Source organism: Carassius carassius, chromosome 35 (genome assembly GCF_963082965.1).
Source record: "Carassius carassius chromosome 35, fCarCar2.1, whole genome shotgun sequence".
NCBI classification, from domain to species: domain Eukaryota; kingdom Metazoa; phylum Chordata; class Actinopteri; order Cypriniformes; family Cyprinidae; genus Carassius; species Carassius carassius.
In genome coordinates this window covers 12,567,407-12,589,140 of record NC_081789.1, presented here as the reverse complement: position 1 = coordinate 12,589,140, position 21,734 = coordinate 12,567,407, and the positions used below count along the sequence as shown (strand labels likewise).

The following is a 21,734-nucleotide window of genomic DNA, read 5'->3' as shown; positions in this document are numbered from 1 at the left end:
TCAACAATCCCTGCCGCTACGAGACTCGAACCTGCAATTGTTGGGTTAAAAGTCCAACCCTCTAACCATTCTCTAACGTTCACCAAGATGATAAAAGGTCATATGGGTTTGAAGGGACTTGAGAGTGCATATTTTTTCATTTTGTCTACTATTTTATCAACTTTTTTTAAACTATTCTTTTCATATTACTCTTGCAGTACTACGTTTTTTCACAGCAGAAGACTTAAATAGCAATATGTTAGAATTCAGATGTAGTCCAACAAGTCATTTCAGAATTATATTAGAAAACAAGCATTCTAAATGAAAATTTTTTATAAGGAGAAAAATAATGTGACAGCAAGCTAAATAAGACAATAATTTAGGTTTATTTTAAGAATATTTAATTTTTTCACCTGAGCATAAATGTCCCCAAGATAGAACACTGATAGCTTTGTTTTTTTTTTATTTAACACGTGGACCTGCTCATAAACTACATGTGAACATTTTCATTGTTGTCTTCTTCTGTTGAACCTTTCTCTGTAATTTGAGTACTGATCTGAGTACTGATCTCAGTATTACAGTTAGTCTTATTTATCTCTTAGTTTAGAGTCTTTATTTATTCGAACCACAAGGAACACACAAAAAGGACCAGGGATTGAAGTTTAACACTGCACACCAGACACTGGGCTTAAGTAACTGGAACTAAACAAGAAAATAAACACAGCTGAATCAAAAGCTAAAGACACAGCTGAATCAAATAGAACTCAATGGGAACAGGAACAACCAAATATGGGCATAAATCAGACACGGGAGAAACTGGGTCATGTTGAGCACATTGGGAGCAAAACACAACACAGGAATACAAGGACAGTCCATGGACGTGACAACAACAGCCAGTTTTTAAAGAGATTCACTCTTTCTGACAAAAATAATATTTTCCAAAGAAAATATCCTCATGATTAGCTGTTCAGTCAAGTGTAAAGTGCGAGTCAAATAATAGGATACAAATGGGCTGATAAGGCCAGTGCAGCATAGGGTATGGACCCTTCCCCCAAAGGTAGCTATCACCTGAAAAATGAACAGAACAGGCCTCTGGTTCCCTAGCAACCAATGGCACACTATCTGATAACACTAGGTTTACGACACCCAAAAATGGAGATGGGTATAAACGGAGGTCGGAGCCAGCTCCAACTGGGCGGGTCAGCTCCAAATGGGTGGGACTTCAGTTCCAAGTGGGCTGTACAAACCGCCAGAGTCTTTTGATTGGTTTATTTAATGTCATGTTAATGCACGCTGCGATCCCCCCCCCCCTCCTCACCAAAAAACAAAAAAAACAAAGACGACGTCAACTTCCCAATGCTTTTCAGCGTCAAGAAAGAGGAGTTTGAAGGGGTAAGTTTAGACTTGTACAACATATTACAAGTTGTGAAAAAGTACAGTATCTTGCCGGTTGATGTTTTAGTTTTGACGTAGTTAAATAATGATTACAAGCTCATTGCATTCAAGTTTGAAAATGGGAGGACATTCATGTGCAATTTTTACCTTCAAAACTCATATTTACGATTATTCCGAGAGCACGTGAAGACAGCATTAGCAGCACAGATAAATTACATCTTTATTGTGTCTGTTACCCTTTTGTGCTAAATATTTCTGCAATACATATATAGGATTTACGCTGCAGATTACGGACACTGAAGACCATAAGCAGGTTTGGTGACTAATTAATAGATTTAGTACAGTGTTCCATAAGAATGAATCTTAGTTAAAACTCCTAACTGATAATGCTTGACTTTAACAAAGCTGGTCATTGTTTCAAAACCTGCTGTTAGATTTTTTTAAAATGTTTTCTATTTTTACGTGTAACGTTAATCCAAATAATGTAATGCAATTGAAACATTTGGTTTAATTACCAAATTCATTTTTTAATTTAATAATCATAACAGTGGATATATGAGAATAACTGCAGTGTCCACTACCATGCATTACATATCAACAGTATAAGGTGTAGAATTAATTTTGTCATTGTAGGAAACACAAACAAACAAAAACATTCTGTGTAAACTTTGTGTTACAGAAAGTTCAAGTCTTGGTGGCCAAAAGTTAAATTTCAGTGACCTGGTTACCGCCTCTCTCTGCAAACACAAAGGATCACTTTCCTGTAAGCTTTTTTTTTTCTATGCATCAAGATGTGTAATTTATTGTGTCTGAAGATTTTTGACTTGTGTGTGTGTGTGTGTGTCTGTGTTTGTGGGTGGGTCTTTGTGTGGATAAATTATTTTCATACTTTAAAGGTGGACATTTGCAACAGTGCTTGTCCCTAAATTGCTCCAGGGGTATGGTCAGAGACTGTCCTAAATGACAAATGTTGGAATGTAAGTGGCATTACATTCTGTGGATGTCTCACATAAATGTGCATTGTACTTAAGTTAATGTTAACTTGTCAACAGTGAATTATTTTAGGATGTCATTGGACTGAATGTTTAGTGACTAGTGACACTTCATTCCAGTAAAAATATAATCCATAGCCTTGGAGTGAAAGCAGCTGCAAAGTGTTCCAATGCTGATAAAAATCAAGCAAGTTAAAAGCAGGTTCCTTAAATATCTGTTCTACAGGATAGTTTGGGGTTTTGAATGGTTTTGAAGTCTGATGCTCACCAGGCCTTCATTTATTTGTTCAGAAATGCAGTAGAAACAGTCATATTGTAAATTGTAATAATATTTTACAATAACTCTTTTCTATTTGAGGCAGCAGCGGATCTACCCCAATCATCATTAATGGGACCCCAGTGGAGAGAGTGAGCAGCTTCAAATACCTTCAAACGCCCTGCAAGGAGTAGCTGAGCACATCTCCAGAACATCTCTCCCCTCTCTGCAAGACATCCACACCAGGAGATGTAAATCTAGGGCTGTTAAGATTCTTAAAGACCCCACCCACCCTGGAAATCCACTGTTTCATCTGCTACAGGCTCAGGAAGAGTTTCTTCCCTCATGTTATCAGACTACTAAACATGGACATTAAACACACTGAACTATATAGACCGGTTGTTTAGGGCTACCCAATAACTCTCTGCACACTGCGCTTTTTTGACAACCTAACTATGCAGCTCATCCTCCCTGCACATTGTTTACATCTCTGCACATCATCTGTGTAGCAGTTTCTGTGTAGCATCTCTACAAATCATCTGTGTAGTAGTTTAATATATTGTGTATATTTCATTATTTGTATTTAATTATCTCCAAAAAAAATACTTTTTATTTTTTTCCTGTTGTTTCATTATTTGTATTTAATTATCTCTTATTTTTTTGCACAGTCTAAAAAGAGTATGCCAGACCTACATTTCACTGCTTTTTGCATGTCATATAACAAATAAAACTTGAATTTTTAATGGTGTGGAGCGTTACCTGTGATTGAGTTGGTGATAAAAAGGAGATGGGGAAAAGAGTGTCTTAAATTTGACTTTGGTACCATTAATATTTTCCTCTTAAGTCTTGGAATGTTTTTTTATTATTATTAATTCTTGTATTACTATTTAGATTTTTTTTCTTTTTTTAAATAAAATGTTTATTTGTAAAATTTACTTCCACGTGTGGCCTTTTGTAATGTTGTTTCACCTAGAGCCAAGGGGGTTGTAACAATCTAAACAATATAATTCTCCCTCAGATTTCAGACTTGCATTAAAGAAAAACATTAACATACAGTAAACATTTTATTGCTCTAAATTACTCATTCATTTTCTTAAAACTGATATAATTATGAAATTAATATCATTTAATATACTTGAATGTTTGCAGTTGTCACAAAATTATATAAAAACCTCTTGTTAATAAAATTTAAACTACAATGAAAAACAATAAATCTGTTTTTCATTAGTATCTCTACTTTATGCCATCCTCATTCGCGCGCACCCCGGCAATGACGCAATGTGAAATTTCCGCTTAAACCCCGCCCATTTGTAAAGTCCCTCCCACTAGCGGCAAAAGTTCCTCCCACTTGGAGGTCTCCGTGAAGTCCAGCCACTTGTGGCAAAAGCTCCTCCCACTTGGAGGTCTCCGGGCTGCAGCGATACCTACTTGCAAAAATGTGGCTAAGCCACTCTTAACTCAAGTCTCTCAGAAACAGACACATGATGCACATAAAAATGGAGTCTTCTCTAATTTATTTATTGAAAAACCTTTCTTTGAATTAATTCACATACTTTAGGACAGTGGTTCCCAACCTTTTTCAACTCGCAGCCTACACAACCAAACACATATGTTTGCACGGCCCACTGCAAAAGAATTAACTGACTCCGCTATTGTTGGGTAAATAACTTAGTGCTCAGAAGCTAGATTGCTAACTGTCTTTATTGAATGAACTGGCAATGAACAGAAAATAACTCCGGGTTGGCACCCCTTGGCACAACTGCTGTTGTTCTGTAGCATTTGCAGCAAAAATATCTAAGATAAATTGGCGGTTTATTCTTAAACCAATCAGCGAGCTTGAATAGTGGAAGCATAGTTACAGTTTAATATTTATTTTCTGTTATTTAATTTTATATATATATATATATATATATATATATACATTTTTACATATATTAAAAATATTATTATTTATTTTAACAGTAATTGGCGGCCCACCTGCAATACCATTGCGGCCCACAGGTTGAAAACCACTGATTTAGGGCATTGTGTATACTGTTACTGTTCTTGTATATCAGGGGTTCTCAAAGTTTTGATAAGTGAGGGCCAATTTAGGAACCCAACATTGAACAGAGGGCCGCCAAAGGGGCGGGGGAGAAAAAGAAAAAAAAAACTGAAGAGAAAATCCCATTTGAAATAATTTTAATGACCAGGTTGCATCTCTACAGTTAAAATTTATTGCAATAAACACATTTTAATTTATAACTGAGGCTAAACCTGGCAACCTCCGTTGTTGACCACTTTCTCAAAGAGCAGCGACACGGCACCTGCTCTACTCCCGACCATTGCCGGTGCTCCATCTGTTGTCACACCGACCATAGATGCTAGGTTCACTTTGTATGCATCGAGACTGCGACACACAGCATCACAAATGTTGACTCCCTTTATTGTGTCTTTCATACTCTCCACGCTGAGCAGCTCCTCGCCGATGTCAAAGTTCTCAGTGACTGTACGGATGAAAATCAGCAATTGCGCTGTGTCGGAAATATCCGTGCTTTCCTCCAGTGCAATGGAAAAAGCTCCCTTTCCTAGCCCCTCCACACGTTTTTCCAGTTGCTCTTTCAGATCACTGGCCAGATCTTCGATTCGTCGTGTGACTGTGTCATTCGACAAACTAATGTCACAGAACTTTGTTTTTTGCTCTGGACATAAAATGTCGGCTACTTTCAACATGCAGTCTCGCACAAATTCTCCGTCACTAAACGGCTTGCTCCGTTTAGCTATTTCTTGAGCTACCACATAGCTAGCCTGTGTTACAGCTTCACCGGTTTTAGCCAAATTTGTGAAAACTGACTGCTGTGCAATGTAGCCTCTTTTAAGTTGCTCAAGCTTAGTTGTGCGCTCCTTGCCACTGAATTTATCGTAGGTTTTATGATTGGTATCATAATGGCGTTTTATATTGAAGTCCTTGCGCATTGCAATTACCTTCTTGCAGATCAGGCAAATGACTTTATCCGACCCGTGAGGTTCGACAAAGTAATCGTTTGTCCATTTATCTTGAAACTGCCTTTTCTCCTCGCTAACATGACGTTTTTTTCTCGAAGGGCCTGGCTCTCGCTCCATTATCTCCATCTAACGTTACAGACAACCATTCCGTTGAGGCCTTCTGGGAGTGAGGTCAAGTGCGATCGGTCGGACCACACCTGTAATTACCGCTTATGCCTATATGCCGCTAAACACCACTAAACGGAGATTATTTTTTTCATATCAATGTACAGTTTTAACAGTTTTACAAATGTTATCAGATGTTATCGCGGGCCGCCAGAAATGTCCGCGGGCCGCACTTTGAGAACCAATGTTGTATATTGTGTTTTGTGTATTGTATTATTTTATAAATGCTTATGATGGATCACTAGTTAATATAACCACATCTATATGATGTTTGGTATCTGTGAGTTCGTATTTTCATGATCTAAATGAGAGTGTATATTATATGTTGATGCCGATGCAACACATTAGTTTTATAAGAATCATAAAGAATCTTCTCTTGAACCCCCAATCTAATTTCATATGTTAGACACCAGACTAGAGACAAAGAGTTTTAAAACTTCCCTCCAAAAGGTACCATTCCTCATTGGCTCGCTCAAATCCTGAGGGTGTGACATCATCCCCCTATATTGATCACTGATCACCAGATCAGGTGGTTCGTCTAGATTCAGGAATTCCAGGAGAAGATGCTGAGCTAAGGGCCTTAAAAGCCATGCTAAGCTTGTGCCAGACTTCGGCCTTGGCTATTTATTCATCAAGATCCTCTGATTCAAACTGGTCTCATAAATTCACTTGCAGAGACCAGCTGGACCCCCAAAGTGCATCAGGACTCTTTATCAAACAGGCAAGATTAGCAAGTATCAAACTTAGTCTTATCAATTGATACATTAAGTATCCATCTTTTACAAAGGTCTTATTTGTTTCACACTTGAGGTTGTTCATTGTTTGCTCATTATTTAAGTCCCTAATCATGCGATTTTTGCTACATGCTCTTAGTAGTATTGTACAGTAAAAAGGTTATTTTTCTTAACCAGGAGATTAACGTTCTTAGAATTGACAGACAGTTGACACTGAGAGGTCAAGTATACATTATACTTACAGTGGATCTAAATATGAATAATTACTCATAACTAGTTATAATTGATTATTCATATTTCCCCTTTGAGCTGATTCACAACACCAGCTTGTCCCTAGATACGTACTTTTCCCTGCAAAGATATTGCTGCTTCATTTTGAAAGATTAACTTTTCCCTTTTTTTATAACCCCAGAATGTGGCAACACATACCTTGTGTGGCATCGTGAGAGGCTGTGTCATAGAGGGAAGGTATGTGCCATAGATGGCTGCAGCATGGGCACTACAAACTAAGATGGCCACCTTGCCCAGAACTTATATGTAAATGGTATTGCATTTAAGAAATATTAAAGACATTTAAATCACCATTTTGGTACCCTTTTGCTGCACATTAGGATCAGAATGCATTCTGAAATTCTCACTGCATTTTGTTACAATTCTCACACACACGTACACATACTGTTTGCAAAGACCCACCTCGTTTAGTTACTTTGTGACAAGCCAGGCCGCTCTCACAAGTCACGCACATCATGTTCTCACTCACGCAGTGAAAAATGCATCACAGGGCAAAGACTAACATTACACTGAGTGATTACACGCCGACATACAAGAGAGAGCTCAGAGCAGCTTACTGGGTTGCCAACCTTTCTTTATAATATGGAATTGTCCCGTATTTGACACATAAAAGTCTTGTTCCATATTGAACTGATACGGAACAGACTTTGTTCCGGATATTTGAGAATCAGTTCAGTGCAAATCCATGACTATGAATGAAGACATTTGTAGGTTATGATAAGAAAAAAAAACTGACAGTGCGGTAGATAGGCCTACTAATTTCTCCCCGTTTGTCTATGATAAGCGTAGCATTTTTAACATTTTGGAACATCATCAGAGAATGCCTATTTAATTGGTCGTTACAGTCATTGTGAGTCACATATCGTAGCAACGATGACGACAAGTGACAACAGCAGGAAATGTAAAAATGACTACCTCCGAGCAGCCGGCGAAAAAGAAAAGAGCATTTTTTTCCTGTTTTTTCACGACGGAGTGTGTGATATTAAGCAGCACGCATCAGGCAGTAATCACAAGAGGAGCGCGAGGCTGCAGGCACAGGAGGGAGCGATGTCAAGGTTGCTTGTCCGTCAGACGACTCGGCTGATTTGGTAGGCCATGTAACACAAAAAAGTGTCTAAAATGCGTGCGCATCAAATTGAAAATGCATTCCGAGCCGAGAGAGACTCAAATCTCAATTAGAACATTCAAGTGAGAGAACATGGACAAGACAGTTGGCCCCTGTAACGTTTTGATCATTTCGGTTTATGGCTTCAATATTTCATTCGCACTTGTGGGCGGAGCTAAAACGCTGCTTTCATCTGATTGGTCGAATCGCTCCACCTTCAGCTCGGTCTTTTCATTCTTTCAGGCAGAATAAGAGTCAGTGCGAGTGAAGCACTGTAATGTCTGAAACTACAGTCACTGTTAATTAGCATAATATTAGAATCAGATGTAGCTGAGCACATAATTCCTGCTGCTGAGACCTGCAAGAGACCCCGTTAAATTATTTCTAGGTTGTATATAGCCTACTGTATTGTATAAATATTGTCCCACTGATAAAAACAGTGCAAATAGTTCTGTCTCCTTGGATAACAGTGAAGTGGAAATAAATATAGTTAAATTTATGAAATAAAATTAAATAGGATGTTTTGGGAAGGTAAGTCTGGCCAGTTATACAGCAACACGAGTCAGACGAGTCTGAAGATCTGAGCTGAATTTGGTGAAACATTAAAGTTCTAGTCTGTGTCAATTACTCTCATAATAAATAATAATAATAATGTTACCCATATTTTTTATTCAGAACCAAGAGAAAACATTACCGTCTACAGCCGCGAGAGGGCGCTCTGGGGTAGGCTACAGGAGCAGTGAGCAGCATAGAGCTAATTTTACTATTTTTATTTAGAAATGTAGCTATATTAATTTTTACAATTATTTATTAATGTCACACACACATATCTAGTGCCTTATGACTTAAAAGATGAGAGTGGTAAATGTTACAGACATGGAACTGTTCAGTCTATTATTGATTTTTATTTCCACTTCAATTTTATCCAAAGAGAGAGAACTATTTGCACTGTATTTATCAGTGGGACAATATTCATACAATACTACAACCTAGAAATAATTTGCAGGTTTCAGCAGCACGAATTATGTGCCCAGCTACATCTGATTCAAATATTATTCTAATTTACAGTGAGCGGTGGTTAGACATTACAGTGCCTAACTGGCACTGACTCTTATTCTGCCTGAAAGAATGAAAAGACAGAGTTGAAGGTGGAGCGATTCGACCAATCAGATGAAAGCAGCGTTTCAGCTCCGCCCACAAGTGCGAATGAAATATTGAAGCCATAAACCGAAATGATCAAAACGTACACGGCCAACTGTCTTGTCCATGTTCTCTCACTTGAATGTTCTAATTGAGATTTGAGTCTCTGAGTGTCCTGCCTTGTTCACGCAGTGATTGACATGGCGGGAGGGGGCGGACACGTGATCGGCTCGGAATGCATTTTCACATCTTGGTTATGTATGTAACCATGGTTCCCTGAATAGGGAACGAGATGCTGCGATGACGTCACCTGCTATGGGAACACCCCTCGGTGTGACAAATGTCTGAAGCCCTATACCATCCCGCCAATCCTATTGGCCAAATAGCGCATAGCACCGCCCTATGCATGCGTACGCATCGTATACCTGGGTGCCGCGTGCCATTTCGCTCAGATTTCATGAACTGAAGAAGAATGCTATCAAGGTATGGCACGGCCAGGACCGCAGCATCTCGTTCCCTATTCAGGGAACCATGGTTACATACGTAACCGAGATGTTCCCTTTCATAGGTCACTTCGATGCTGTGGTGACGTCACCTGCTATGGGAACGCTATACCATAACGCCTGACGTACCTGATAGCTGGGATCCAAGGAAGCATCTGCTCAAGCGGAGAGAACCCGGGAGCCAGGGGCCATCCTCACATCCAGACTGTAAGACTTGATAAAAGTGCTCGGTGAGGACCAACCTGCCGCAGCACAGATATCATCCAAAGAAGATCCACTGAGAAAAGCTCGAGAAGAAGCCACTGCTCTTGTGGAATGAGCTTTAACTCCTAAGGGCGAAGCGAGTCCACGCGCCTCATAGGCTAAAGATATTGCCTCCACCAGCCAATGGGACATGCGCTGTTTTGTAACCGCATGGCCTTTATTCTTATGTCCAAAACAGACAAACAGCTGGTCAGACTCACGCCATGGGGCTGTACGATCCACATAAGTCTTTAAAGCTCTCACAGGGCAAAGACTTAGATCTCCAGACCCCGCCTCAGCAGGGGATGAAGCCTCCAGGACCACTTGCTGAAAGGGAAAGGGATTAGATGCGACCTTAGGGACATAATTAGGCCTCGGTCGCAACAACACCTTCACAGACCCCGGTGCAAATTCCATGCACGAGGGTGAGACAGAGAGAGCCTGTAAATCCCCAACTCTCTTGAGGGAGGACAAAGCCATGAGAAGAAGTGTCTTCAGAGTCAGGATTTTATCCGGTACAGTTTCCAAGGGCTCAAACGGATGCCCTGATAAACCCTGCAACACAATGGATAAATCCCATGAAGGAACTCGCACGGGGCGGAAAGGCCTCAGCCGTCGCGCACCCTGTATGAAACAAAATACCAGTGGATGACGGCCCACTGAGGCACCATCTATATATTTGTGGTAAGCTGAAATGGCTGCCACGTAAACCTTTAAAGTGGCTGGTGTCACTCCATCTGAAAAATGGTCCTGAAGGAACTCCAGTACTGAAGCCACTGGGTAGTAAACTGGATCCATATTACGAATTTCACACCAGGTTGTAAACAGTCTCCACTTGAAAGCATATAAGCGTCTCGTAGAAGCTGCTCTAGAATTCAGTATACTCTCGGTAGTTTTAACTGAAAGACCGGAACATACTAACTCACTCCGCTCAGAGGCCATGCCCACAGTTTCCATAGATCTGGCCTCGGGTGCCAAAATCAGTCCCTGTGCTTGTGATAATAAATCTTGTCTGAGGGGAATCTCCCATGGAGAGCCCGCTAACAGACTGATCAGGTCCGCAAACCACGGCTGTGTGTGCCACCGCGGAGCCACCAGCAGCAGCTGTTCCACTCTGTCCAGCCGTATTCTGGATAATACCGCTGAGATCAAACGAATTGGGGGAAAAGCATACAAACTGGTCCTGGGCCAACTGTGAGCTAACGCATCTAAGCCCAAGGGTGATGGGGGGCATAGGGAGAACCATAGCGGGCAATGCGTAGTCATGTTCGACGCGAATAAATCCACTCTCCCTTCTCCGAAAATTTGCCATAAGAGATTCACCGTTTGGGGCTGTAATCTCCATTCCCCTTGCTCCAGAGTCTGTCTGGATTACAAATCTGCTCCGAAGTTCAAACGTCCGGGGACATGAACAGCTCGGATCGACAGAAATTTGTTCTGAGACCAAAAGTTCCGTGACGGTCTCTTGGAAAGCACAAATCCCCAGCCGAACCCCGGTTAGGAGAAATTCGGTTGACATCCATAGTTTTAACGACATCACACACCTCCGTGTCACCGAAATCGTCCGATGCAGAAGACAGCGGGGTGAAATATTTCATCTTTTCGTCCACCACTGAAAAGGGCGCATGTGAAGTAATCCCAGACGAATTACGGGGAATGCTCTGCCATTAGACCTAAAAGTCTGAGGCACAATCGCGCTGTCACTGTGCGACCCACTTTGAAGCACCGCACGCATGACACAATCGACTGTGCGCGCGGGAGAGAAGCTTTGCTGTCATCGAGTGAGAGTCCAAGTCTATTCCCAGAAAGGTTATCCGTTGAGAGGGGATTAAAACACTTTTCTGGAAATTCGTGCGTAAGCCCAGGCTGTTTAAATGATTCAGCACAAGATCCCGATGAGAGTGTGCTTGAGTCTGCGATTGCGCTAACACCAGCCAATCATCTAAGTAGTTCAAAACACGAACGCCCTGGAGCCACAACAGGGCCAGAGCTGCGTCCATGCATTTTGAGAAAGTACGGGGAGCCAGAGCTAAGCCAAAGGGAAGAACGCGGGATTGATACGCTTTTGCCCTCTAAAGCGAATCTGAGGAACTTCCTGTGTCTCTTGATGATCTGAATATGAAAGTATGCATCCTTCAGATTGATCGTGACAAACCAGTCGTTTGGTTGAATCTGAGACAAAATAGACTTTACCGTCAACATCTTGAATCTGCTCGGCCTGAGTGCAAGATTCCGACGGCGTAAATCCAGAATGGGTCACCACCATGGAAAGAATTCCGCGGAAAGGAGGCGGGCCTCTTCGAAACTGAATGGTGTATCCGTGACAAATTGTGCATAACACCCATTGAGAAATGTCGGGCAAGCATTCCCACGCGGTCCGAAACAATACTAGCGGTCTCAAAATTTCCGCTTCCTGCAACGCTGTCATACACGTTAAAATGTCCAGGCACGAAAAGCTCATGGCGTTTGTGCACAGGGGAAGTGTATGCGTAAGAGCCGTTGCGTCTCATTGTGTATAATCCTGAAACGTGTCCACGGCAGGAATTAGGCCAACAGATTGAAAATCGGGCTCTGCCGCTAGCGAAAAAGCGGCGGCTGTGCGAGCCGTCATAAACGGGTCGTCTGTGCAGGACCCTTGAATCGCCCCTCGAATTCTGAAAGCTGGATTGCGCAGAGTGTCTGAGGGAACGTTTGGCGTTACAGCTCGATCCAATGCTGCTCAAAGCGCTGTTTGCTGCGAGACAGTCAATGTTAGAGCGTGGGGACTGCAGTGAGAGGGTTGGATGTGCATTAGCAGTCCAACAGCACTCTCTAGTGGAGGGCACAGTCCCTGGCAAACAGGAAGGAAGCGCATGCGTCAAAGTCGCTGCGTTTCGTTGTGTATAATCCTGAAGTGTATCCACGGCAGGATTTAATCCAACAAGATAAACATCGGGCCACGCCGCTAGCGAGAATGCGGCAGCTGTGTGAGCCGTATAAGCTGGCCGTCTTTGTCAGCCTCTTGTGTCGTCCCTCAAACTCTGAAGGCTGGATTGTGCAGAGTGTCTGAGGGGGCGCTCAAATGATAGCTCAATCCAATGATGCTCGAGGTGCCTTTGCTGCGAGACAGTCAATGTTAGAGCGTGGGGACTGCAGTGAGAGGGTTGGATGTGCATTAGCAGTCCAACAGCACTCTCTAGTGGAGGACACAGTCCCTGGCAAACAGGAATGGAAAGCGCATGTGTCAAACTCGCTGCGTTTCGTTGTGTATAATCCTGAAGCGTATCCACGGCAGGATTTAATCCAACAAGATAAATATCGGGCCACGCCGCTAGTGAGAACGCGGCAGCAGTGTGAGCCGTCATAAACTGGCCGTCTTTGCCAGCCTCTTGTGCCATCCCTCAAACACTGAAGGCTGGATTGTGCAGAGTGTCTGAGGGGGCGCTCAAATGATAGCTCAGTTCAATGACGCTCGAGGTGCCTTTGCTGTGAGACAGTCAATGTTAGAGAGTGGGGGTTGAGGACGAGAGGCTTTCTCGTTAAGAACCACCATAAAGAGAAGTAAATTTGCCAAAATTAGACACGACTCGATACGCCTTCGACAAGACTTTAGGCCGCAGCCGAGTTCGGGGGGGGGTGGCTTGTGGGTGTAGTTTATCCACCACGCGGGTAGCCACATAAATAGCTCACTGAGGAAGGGGAGGCGCGTTTCTCCTGTCCGCTCGGAGGGAGAGAACCGCATGTGCCGGCCAGAGCCTACTCTGAGTTCGAAGCCACAGTTGGACAAACATAGTTTGAAAATGCAAATCTGCTGATTAACACGCTCGAGTGGGGGAGAGCGAGCAAGTGGAAACTCCAGTGCATCACTGTATTCATAGTCAAGCCGCACATATCGCCCCTAACCAACACCTCGTGCGGGGCCTCGGCGACTGCAGAAGCGAAACGGTGGGGGTTAGACGCTAGGCGACTTATAGAAATACACTCCAGAGCGCGGATTCTTTTTTTTTTTTTCTTTTACTGTAGCCGTAGGCTATCACGGAGAGAACATGTAGAGAGGCTGCTAACGAACCTCTCATGAGTGCCTCCTCGTGATAAACCCATTATACGGCTCTTACCTTTCATTGACTCATCGCGTCCGCGAAGAGGAGTTAACACTGCTTGTAGAAACCATTGGAGAACGCGAGATGAATCCTAGGGCACAGGTGATTTGCTTCCCTGAAGGAATGAAATCTGACCGAAATGACGCGCGGCACCCAGGATATATGATGCGTACGCATGCGTAGGGCGGTGCCAAGCGCTATTTGGCCAAAAGGATTGGCGGGATAGTATAGTGCTTCAAACATTCGTCACACCGAGGGGTGTTCCCATACCAGGTGACGTCACCGCAGCATCGAAGTGACCTATGAAAGGGAAATGTGCACATTGAATTTTGCTACATTCATTGCGGGACATTGAATGAAAATGCAATCGTAAGTGTCTTGAATGTGAGTGTTAATGCATTTAAGAAAAATAGCATTTAAATGATAATTTTGCCACAGTTTTTGCTTGAACATGTTATACATATCTAATCATTTCTGTAATACATTTTCATTTTAATTTTGCAACTTATAAAGCGTTAAAATTAGTATTCCATTTACATATTAAAACTGGTGTATGAAATGGCAAATGAAAATTATGTAATTTAATTTTCATTTTCATTTTGCACCAAACGTTGCACAAATGTATTGGAAAATGTAAATGTAAATACAGAAATGCATTGTCATTTTACATATTGCATTGTCATTTTGCATATTGCATCCCAAATTGAATATTGCTACCCATATGCTTCCATAGAAATAAAGGGGAGGAAAAAGTCTATGCTTTGCAATGTAGTAAAGAAAATAAAAGTTTCATAAAAATTAAAATGGCACACAGTAGACACATTAGCCTATTGCAGTGTCATTTATCAACTACATGATAGATAATTATATGTAACAGTAAAATGATACATGCTTTTAATTTCCTTTCTAATTCTCTGAAGCCCCGTTCACACCAAGGACGATAACTGTAAAGATAACGATAAAGATGTATTTCTGATGTAAGATGTAAAATTTATCGTTGGAATAACTTTCAAAACGATTTTTCTCAACAATAAAAAACTGACAGCCAATTAGAATGCATCCTGCTGTAACGAGCTCAATAATTTAAAGCGGCAGACGAGCATGTGCTTAGAATAAACAGACGATATCGTTCACTGGTGTGGAAGTTAATATCGTTGTCTTTATAGTTATCTTTATTGGTGTGAACGGGGCTTGATGCTATGAAATAATATAATTTTCAACAATAATTTAATTCATAATTAATTATTCTATCTGAAGACCTGATCCTCCCACTGTGGATAATCAACCCAATTAATTAATTAAATGTAGTGGGTTGTTCATCTGTTAGCATTATTGACTTGGCGCCGGTACAGGATGGCTGCCTCCGTGACGTGCTCTGCATATGTTTTTGTCTTTTTGTTAGTTTGTCCTGTCTTTAGTTATATTCCTGCAATCAGTTTCACCAGGGATGAACTGCTGAACATTCGGCAGAACGCACCACAAGATGTTTTTTCCGGATTTCAATTATTCATACGTTTTACTGAATATTGTTATCGGAGGAGCAGCGGCGCTGATCAAACGCTTCAGGACGCGCAGGCGGGGAAAGCGAGCTGGCACGCTCGTCAGACTCAGGAAGCGCGGATTTCGAACGCCGTTGCCTAGCATCCATCTGGCAAATCTACGCTCTCTACCCAACAAAACGGACGAACTCCTTCTGCTTTCTCGGACAAATAAGGATTTCACACACTCTGCTGCTCTGTGTTTCACGGAAACCTGGCTGAATGACGCCATACCGGACAGCGAGCTCCATCTGCCGGGCTTTCAGCTGTTTAGAGCGGATCGCGACGCAGAATCAACGGGGAAATCGCACGGCGGCGGGACATGCTTTTACATCAATGAACGGTGGTGTACAGATGTAATTGTGTTAAAGAAGATGTGCTGTCCTGATCTAGAAATGCAGTTTGTCAACTGCAAGCCGTTCTATTCGCCGCGGGAGTTTCACTCGCTCATTCTGGTTAGTGTTTACATCCCTCCGCAAGCGCAAGTAAGTCTGGTTTTACAGAAACTCGCTGAGCACATCACAGAGATAGAACAACAACACCCGGACTCTGTTTTAATCATTCTCGGGGACTTTAATAAAGTCAATCTCTCCAATGAACTGCCAAAATACAGACAGCATGTTACATGTCCCACCAGAGACAGTAATATATTGGATCACTGTTACACCACAATAAAGGATGCATATCACTCTGTTCCACGAGCAGCTTTGGGACGTTCTGATCACCTTCTGGTTCATCTTATACCGACCTACAGGCAGAAACTAAAATCAGCTAAACCTGTATTAAGGACTGTAAAAAGATGGACTAATGAAGCAGAGCAGGATTTACAATCTTGTTTTGACCTCACTGATTGGAGTGTTTTTGAAGCTGCTGCCACCGATCTGGACGAACTCACAGAGACCGTAACATCATATATCAGTTTCTGTGAGGATATGTGTATTCCTACCAAGACTCAACTAAATTACAACAATGACAAACCGTGGTTCACTGCAAAACTCAGACAGCTCCGTCAGGCCAAAGAAGATGCTTACAGGAAGGGGGACAATGTCTTGTATAAACAGGCTAAATACACACTGGAAAAGGAGATCAGAGTGGCAAAGAGGAATTATTCTGAAAAAATAAGGACTCAGTTCACTTCGAACGACTCAGCATCAGTGTGGAAAAGTCTAAAGAAGATCACCAATTACAAGACACCACCCCCCAGCACTGTGGAAAATCAACGACTGGCAGACGATCTGAACGAGTTTTACTGCAGGTTTGAAAGAACACCCATCACCTGCCCTGAACACCTCTCCACACAACCGTTCACACCAATAACAACTCCTGCAACCAACCCTGAATGCCTCTCCAAACAACCGTTCACACCATTAACAGCTCCTGCAACCCATCCTGAACACCTCTCCAATCAAGCACTCTCACCATTCACACCTCCTGCATCCCCCTTCTCCCCCACACCTGCAATACAGATCAGCGGTGCGCCAGGTCTTCCGGAAGCAGAAAAGGATAAAAGCACCAGGCCCAGATTGTGTTACACCAGCCTGTCTGAAATCCTGTGCTGACCAGCTGGCCCCCATCTTCACAAAGATCTTCAACAGATCGCTGGAGCTGTGCGCAGTCCCTTCATGCTTCAAACTCTCCACCATCATCCCCATCCCAAAGAAATCCAAAATTACAGGACTAAATGACTACAGGCCTGTGGCTCTAACGTCTGTAGTCATGAAGTCATTTGAAAAACTGGTGCTGGCCCACCTGAAGGACATCACTGGACCCTTGCTAGATCCTCTTCAGTTTGCCTACAGAGCAAACAGGTCTGTGGACGATGCAGTAAACATTGGACTGCATTATGTTCTGCAACACCTAGACAGACCGGGGACCTATGTGAGGATCCTGTGTGTGGACTTCAGCTCGGCTTTTAATACGATCATGCTAAACCTCCTCCTGCTCAAACTAACTGAGCTCTCCGTGCCCACCTCCGTCTGTCAGTGGATCAACAGCTTCCTGACAGACAGGCAGCAGCTAGTGAGGCTGGGAAAATACACATCCAGCACCCGTACAATCAGCACCGGAGCTCCCCAGGGCTGTGTTCTCTCCCCACTGCTCTTCTCCCTGTACACTAATGACTGCACATCTAAGGACCCCTCTTTCAAGCTCCTGAAGTTTGCAGATGACACCACACTCATCGGCCTCATTCAGGACAGTGACGAGTCTGCTTACAGACAGGAGGTTAAAGAGCTGGCTGTCTGGTGCACTCTCAACAACCTGGAGCTTAACACGCTCAAAACAGTGGAGATGACTGTGGACTTCAGGAGAAACCCCCCTGCACTCCCCGCACTCACCATCATGAACAGCACTGTGACTGCGGTGGAGTCATTCAGGTTCCTGGGCACCACTATCTCTCAGGACCTGAACTGGGACATTCACATTGACTCTATTGTGAAAAAGGCCCAGCAGAGGTTGTACTTCCTTCGCCAGCTGAGGAAGTTTAACCTGCCACAGGAGCTGCTGAAACAGTTCTACTCCACCATCATCGAATCCATCCTCTGCACTTCAGTAACTGTCTGGTTCAGCTCAGCTTCTAAATCGGACCTCAGAAGACTACAGAGGGTAGTCCGGACTGCTGATCGAATCATCGGTTCAACTCTCCCATCTATTCAAGAACTGTACTCATCCAGAGTGAGCAAAAGGGCTGTTAAAATCACTCTGGACTCCTCAGATCCAGCACACTCCCTCTTTGAACTGTTGCCATCTGGTCGACGCTACAGAGCACTGAGCACCAGAACGACCAGACACAGGAACAGTTTCTTCCCTCAGGCAATCCATCTTATGAACAGCTGATACACACTGAACACACTACACTTTATATTTATATACACATACACTTAATTTATCTAACACACATACTTAGTATACACTTAAATTTTGCACATAATATACATGTACATACATAACTGCATTTTTGTAATATACCTGCCTACAATTGTCAATTTGTATATTGTCATTCCTTGTCTACTTATTTGTATTTTTTGTATTTTTATATTCTTTTATTATGTGTTTTATGTTCTGTCGCTGTCATGCTGTTGTACTGCGAAGGTTCTGTCACGAAAACAAATTCCTCGTATGTGTAAACATACCTGGCAATAAAAGCTCATTCTGATTTTTCTTCTTCTTCTTCTAAAGATCAGCTTAATTTAGCAAATCAGTAATTTCAGGGACAGGAGGGTTACAGGCCAACTTTTTTTTCTTTCTTTTTCTGTGCATTATAATGAAGGCTTTGTAAAACTGCACAGCGTTTTTAGCTTTTTTTAACAACATACTCCACCCTACACCAACTGAACACATTTCCTATCATGAATGCCTGTGAAAGACGATCGAACCAATCAGAGTAGGCATCTGCAGGCTGCAGCCGGGTGTTTCTCAACCATAAAGTTCTCAACCAAAAAGTTCTCAACACTGCGCGCATTGCGTGTCAGTCACATCACTTGGTGTGATTTCGACTCTATTCACGTCATTGCATTGACTTTCTACTAGGTGTAAATATACCATTAGTGTTCTTTTTATATGGTACTTCTCAGTACTACTAGAAGTAAACAGACAGTTTCCACCGATGAAGGCACAAGTTAATGGATTTAAAGACTGAGTAGTCTTGAATATAGGCGCAGTAAGCGGCACAGTTCCGTTCGTTGGTGGAAGAATGTGAACGTGCAGAACTGCTTCAGTGTTTCAGTGAATGTAGATCAACATTTCTCTGCGCGCTTCAACTCTCAATGCACTGCAAGTTTTTCTCATGTAAAACGCAATCAAATGATTTAGCGGTCGAAATACGCTGCAGATTTAAATGTGACGCATGAATCGAAATGATTTAAATACATTTTACATTATTACTTTTAATGCAGTTAACGTCTCTGATGTTTGTGTAATTTAAAGGACTCGTCATAATATTTTTTTATAATTTGTTTAGTAATTCATAATATTTTCACAGGCCAAAGGGCTTCAGTCACATTTCAAAGTGCAATATTGGCGTTGTCTCAGTGCACGTGTTGGTACTGGTGTATTGGTGGACTATACTAAAATAATCCCTGATCAAATAGGCTACGTGAATGTCTTTTACCATTTCAAACTAATTAGCTATATTGTTTACGTCTTTACTTTTGTAATTACCTTCTGTATGTAAAGCTGCTTTGCAACCATGTAAAATTGTGATAAGCACTAGGCTATATGCGAAGTGTGGTTTAATTATTGAAAAAGCTATAGGTCATAATTAAAAAAAAAAAAATAGCCTATACGGAACGATTATGATTTGTTATTTGCAACTCAAAACATTTATTTTTATCTATAGGCCTACTATTTTATACTCAATCAAAATAAATTAACTAAGTATTACTTCAATATTTAAAAAATGAAATTGTTTTATTTTCAAATTTACATTTGTGCTGTAGGCAAAAGTTTTGTTTGGAAATTCTGCCCTTACAGCACCTTTAGAAAAATAGGCTACTAGATGTTCCTAATTTTCAAGTCTCATAATAATAATAATAAATAAATAAATAAAATGACAGCATCATCTTAAAATAATTTAATTATTCTCAGATTTGAAATACATGCTGAGATTTGTTTCTTTCGCTGGAATTAGTTTATAAACTAAAGGTTTCTTCAGAAAAAAATGTCTGCAACAGATTCCAAATAGTGTGCACTCTAGTCTATTGAGTTCAGATGTTTAGCAAAAGTAAATTATATATATGTGTGTGTGTGTGTGCTCAGAGAACACCATTTTGAAAATCACTTTTTAAAAACATGTTTTAGATGGAATTAAGAACTTTTAAGTATATGCATTTTTCCGTAATATAATACACATTATAATATATTCATCCTTATTCATAATGATGACAAAGATTGACCAACCTGAGTGAGTTTGTACCAACACAGAGCTGATGAAAATAAAGGACGTTAACTGGTTTCCTGCCATCAGGGTTCGTAGAGTGGATGACATTGGACTTTACAAAAGCAACAAATGAGTCCAAAACACCTTCAGAGTACACTTTATCACTAAACAACACAAAATACATATCGGTCACGAACATTTAACAACCATAACTCATTAATTGTTACCTAGTGCAATATAATTATATATAAGGATAAGCCACATTTTCACTGTTACACTCATGCAGATACTGTACACAGTCATCTGATATCGATCATGTTTGCCTTTTCATACACTGTAAAAAATTAACTCATCAGGCTGACCACATTTACAGTTACAAAATACCAAATTATTTTCGCTTTGTGGCAAAAACCAAATACCTTTATAATGCTAAAACATTAATGGAGATATATGACTGGAACTGAGACTTGATTCACAGAAAAACTCTCAGGAGCTCACTGTAAGCTGAGAAAATACTGCAAACTCTCGACTATAAACAACTCACAGCTCTCACTTTCTGTTATTTAAAGACTCTGCAACAAGTTGGTTTTCAAGTTATAGGCTATATATTTAAATCTCTTCATGAGTAGAGATTCTTCCTTTTTCTATATATTTGTGTTTTCATGTTTTACAAAGAAAAGATATGTGCCTTATGTTACGCTATTTGTTAATTAGATATCATCATCCCATAATTTATGTGCAATTTATAAGACACTGCTAAGGTTACAGTTAGCTAGCTGGCAACATCTGTTAAACTGTAACTTACAGACAGCCTCACATAAAACAAGTGTTAATTTACAAACCCCCCCCCCCCCCCCCCCCCCCATACAGGCCCAGATCTACGGGAGTGCTAGCTCAAACAAAAGCGAAAGCACCCTCAGCTGAAGCTGTAATATTAGTATATTGGCAAAACAGTTCTGAAAAATGATCCAGCCATGTATTTGTGTTTACACTCTGGAGAGCATCAAAAGTTTTTATTTTCAATGTGTTTCTATAGCGTTGAGCAATGTAGCTAGTCAATCACAGTCATATCTGTAGACTTCTTGAATGCAATGGCCAATCAGAGTTGTATAAGTTATGATACACTCACCACGAGACAAGAGACACAACACAAGATTTCAAAATAAGAATGTGATGAAATTTTTATGCAGTATTTTTAGAAAATCCTCAATAACAAAATGCATGACTGAAAAAAGTGTCTGTAGATCTATTTTGAAATGTTTTAACTCATCATCTTGTGAAAGTCATTTCAGCATGAATCATCATATGCAGTAAAAGACAATGATATCCAAGCACTGTAAAAGGTTCTTCAACAAACTGAACTGATTTGCTTCTCTCTTGATTTCACATGAGTCTCTCCAGACCTTAGAATTGTACATGAATTATGAGCTTCTGACTGAAGCAGTGTGACCTC

General features: G+C 41.3%; 1 protein-coding gene and 1 long non-coding RNA gene across 2 annotated transcripts in view; one reads left to right on the top strand and one right to left on the bottom strand.

Moving 5' to 3' along the window:
• LOC132115987 (sialic acid-binding Ig-like lectin 7) overlaps nucleotides 1–20,543 on the bottom strand; it is a 38,945-nt gene extending 18,402 nt beyond the window's left edge. The window contains exon 1 of the mRNA XM_059524469.1: nucleotides 20,302–20,543. Coding sequence (XP_059380452.1) covers nucleotides 20,302–20,389 — 88 coding nt within the window. The 5' untranslated portion in view covers nucleotides 20,390–20,543. The remainder of the gene's footprint in view (nucleotides 1–20,301) is intronic.
• LOC132115697 (uncharacterized) lies at nucleotides 1,284–2,934 on the top strand. Its single transcript, XR_009425544.1, has 3 exons — nucleotides 1,284–1,371; nucleotides 2,054–2,137; nucleotides 2,729–2,934. It is a non-coding gene; the product is annotated as an uncharacterized LOC132115697 (long non-coding RNA).
• Nucleotides 20,544–21,734: the final 1,191 nt, after the last annotated feature.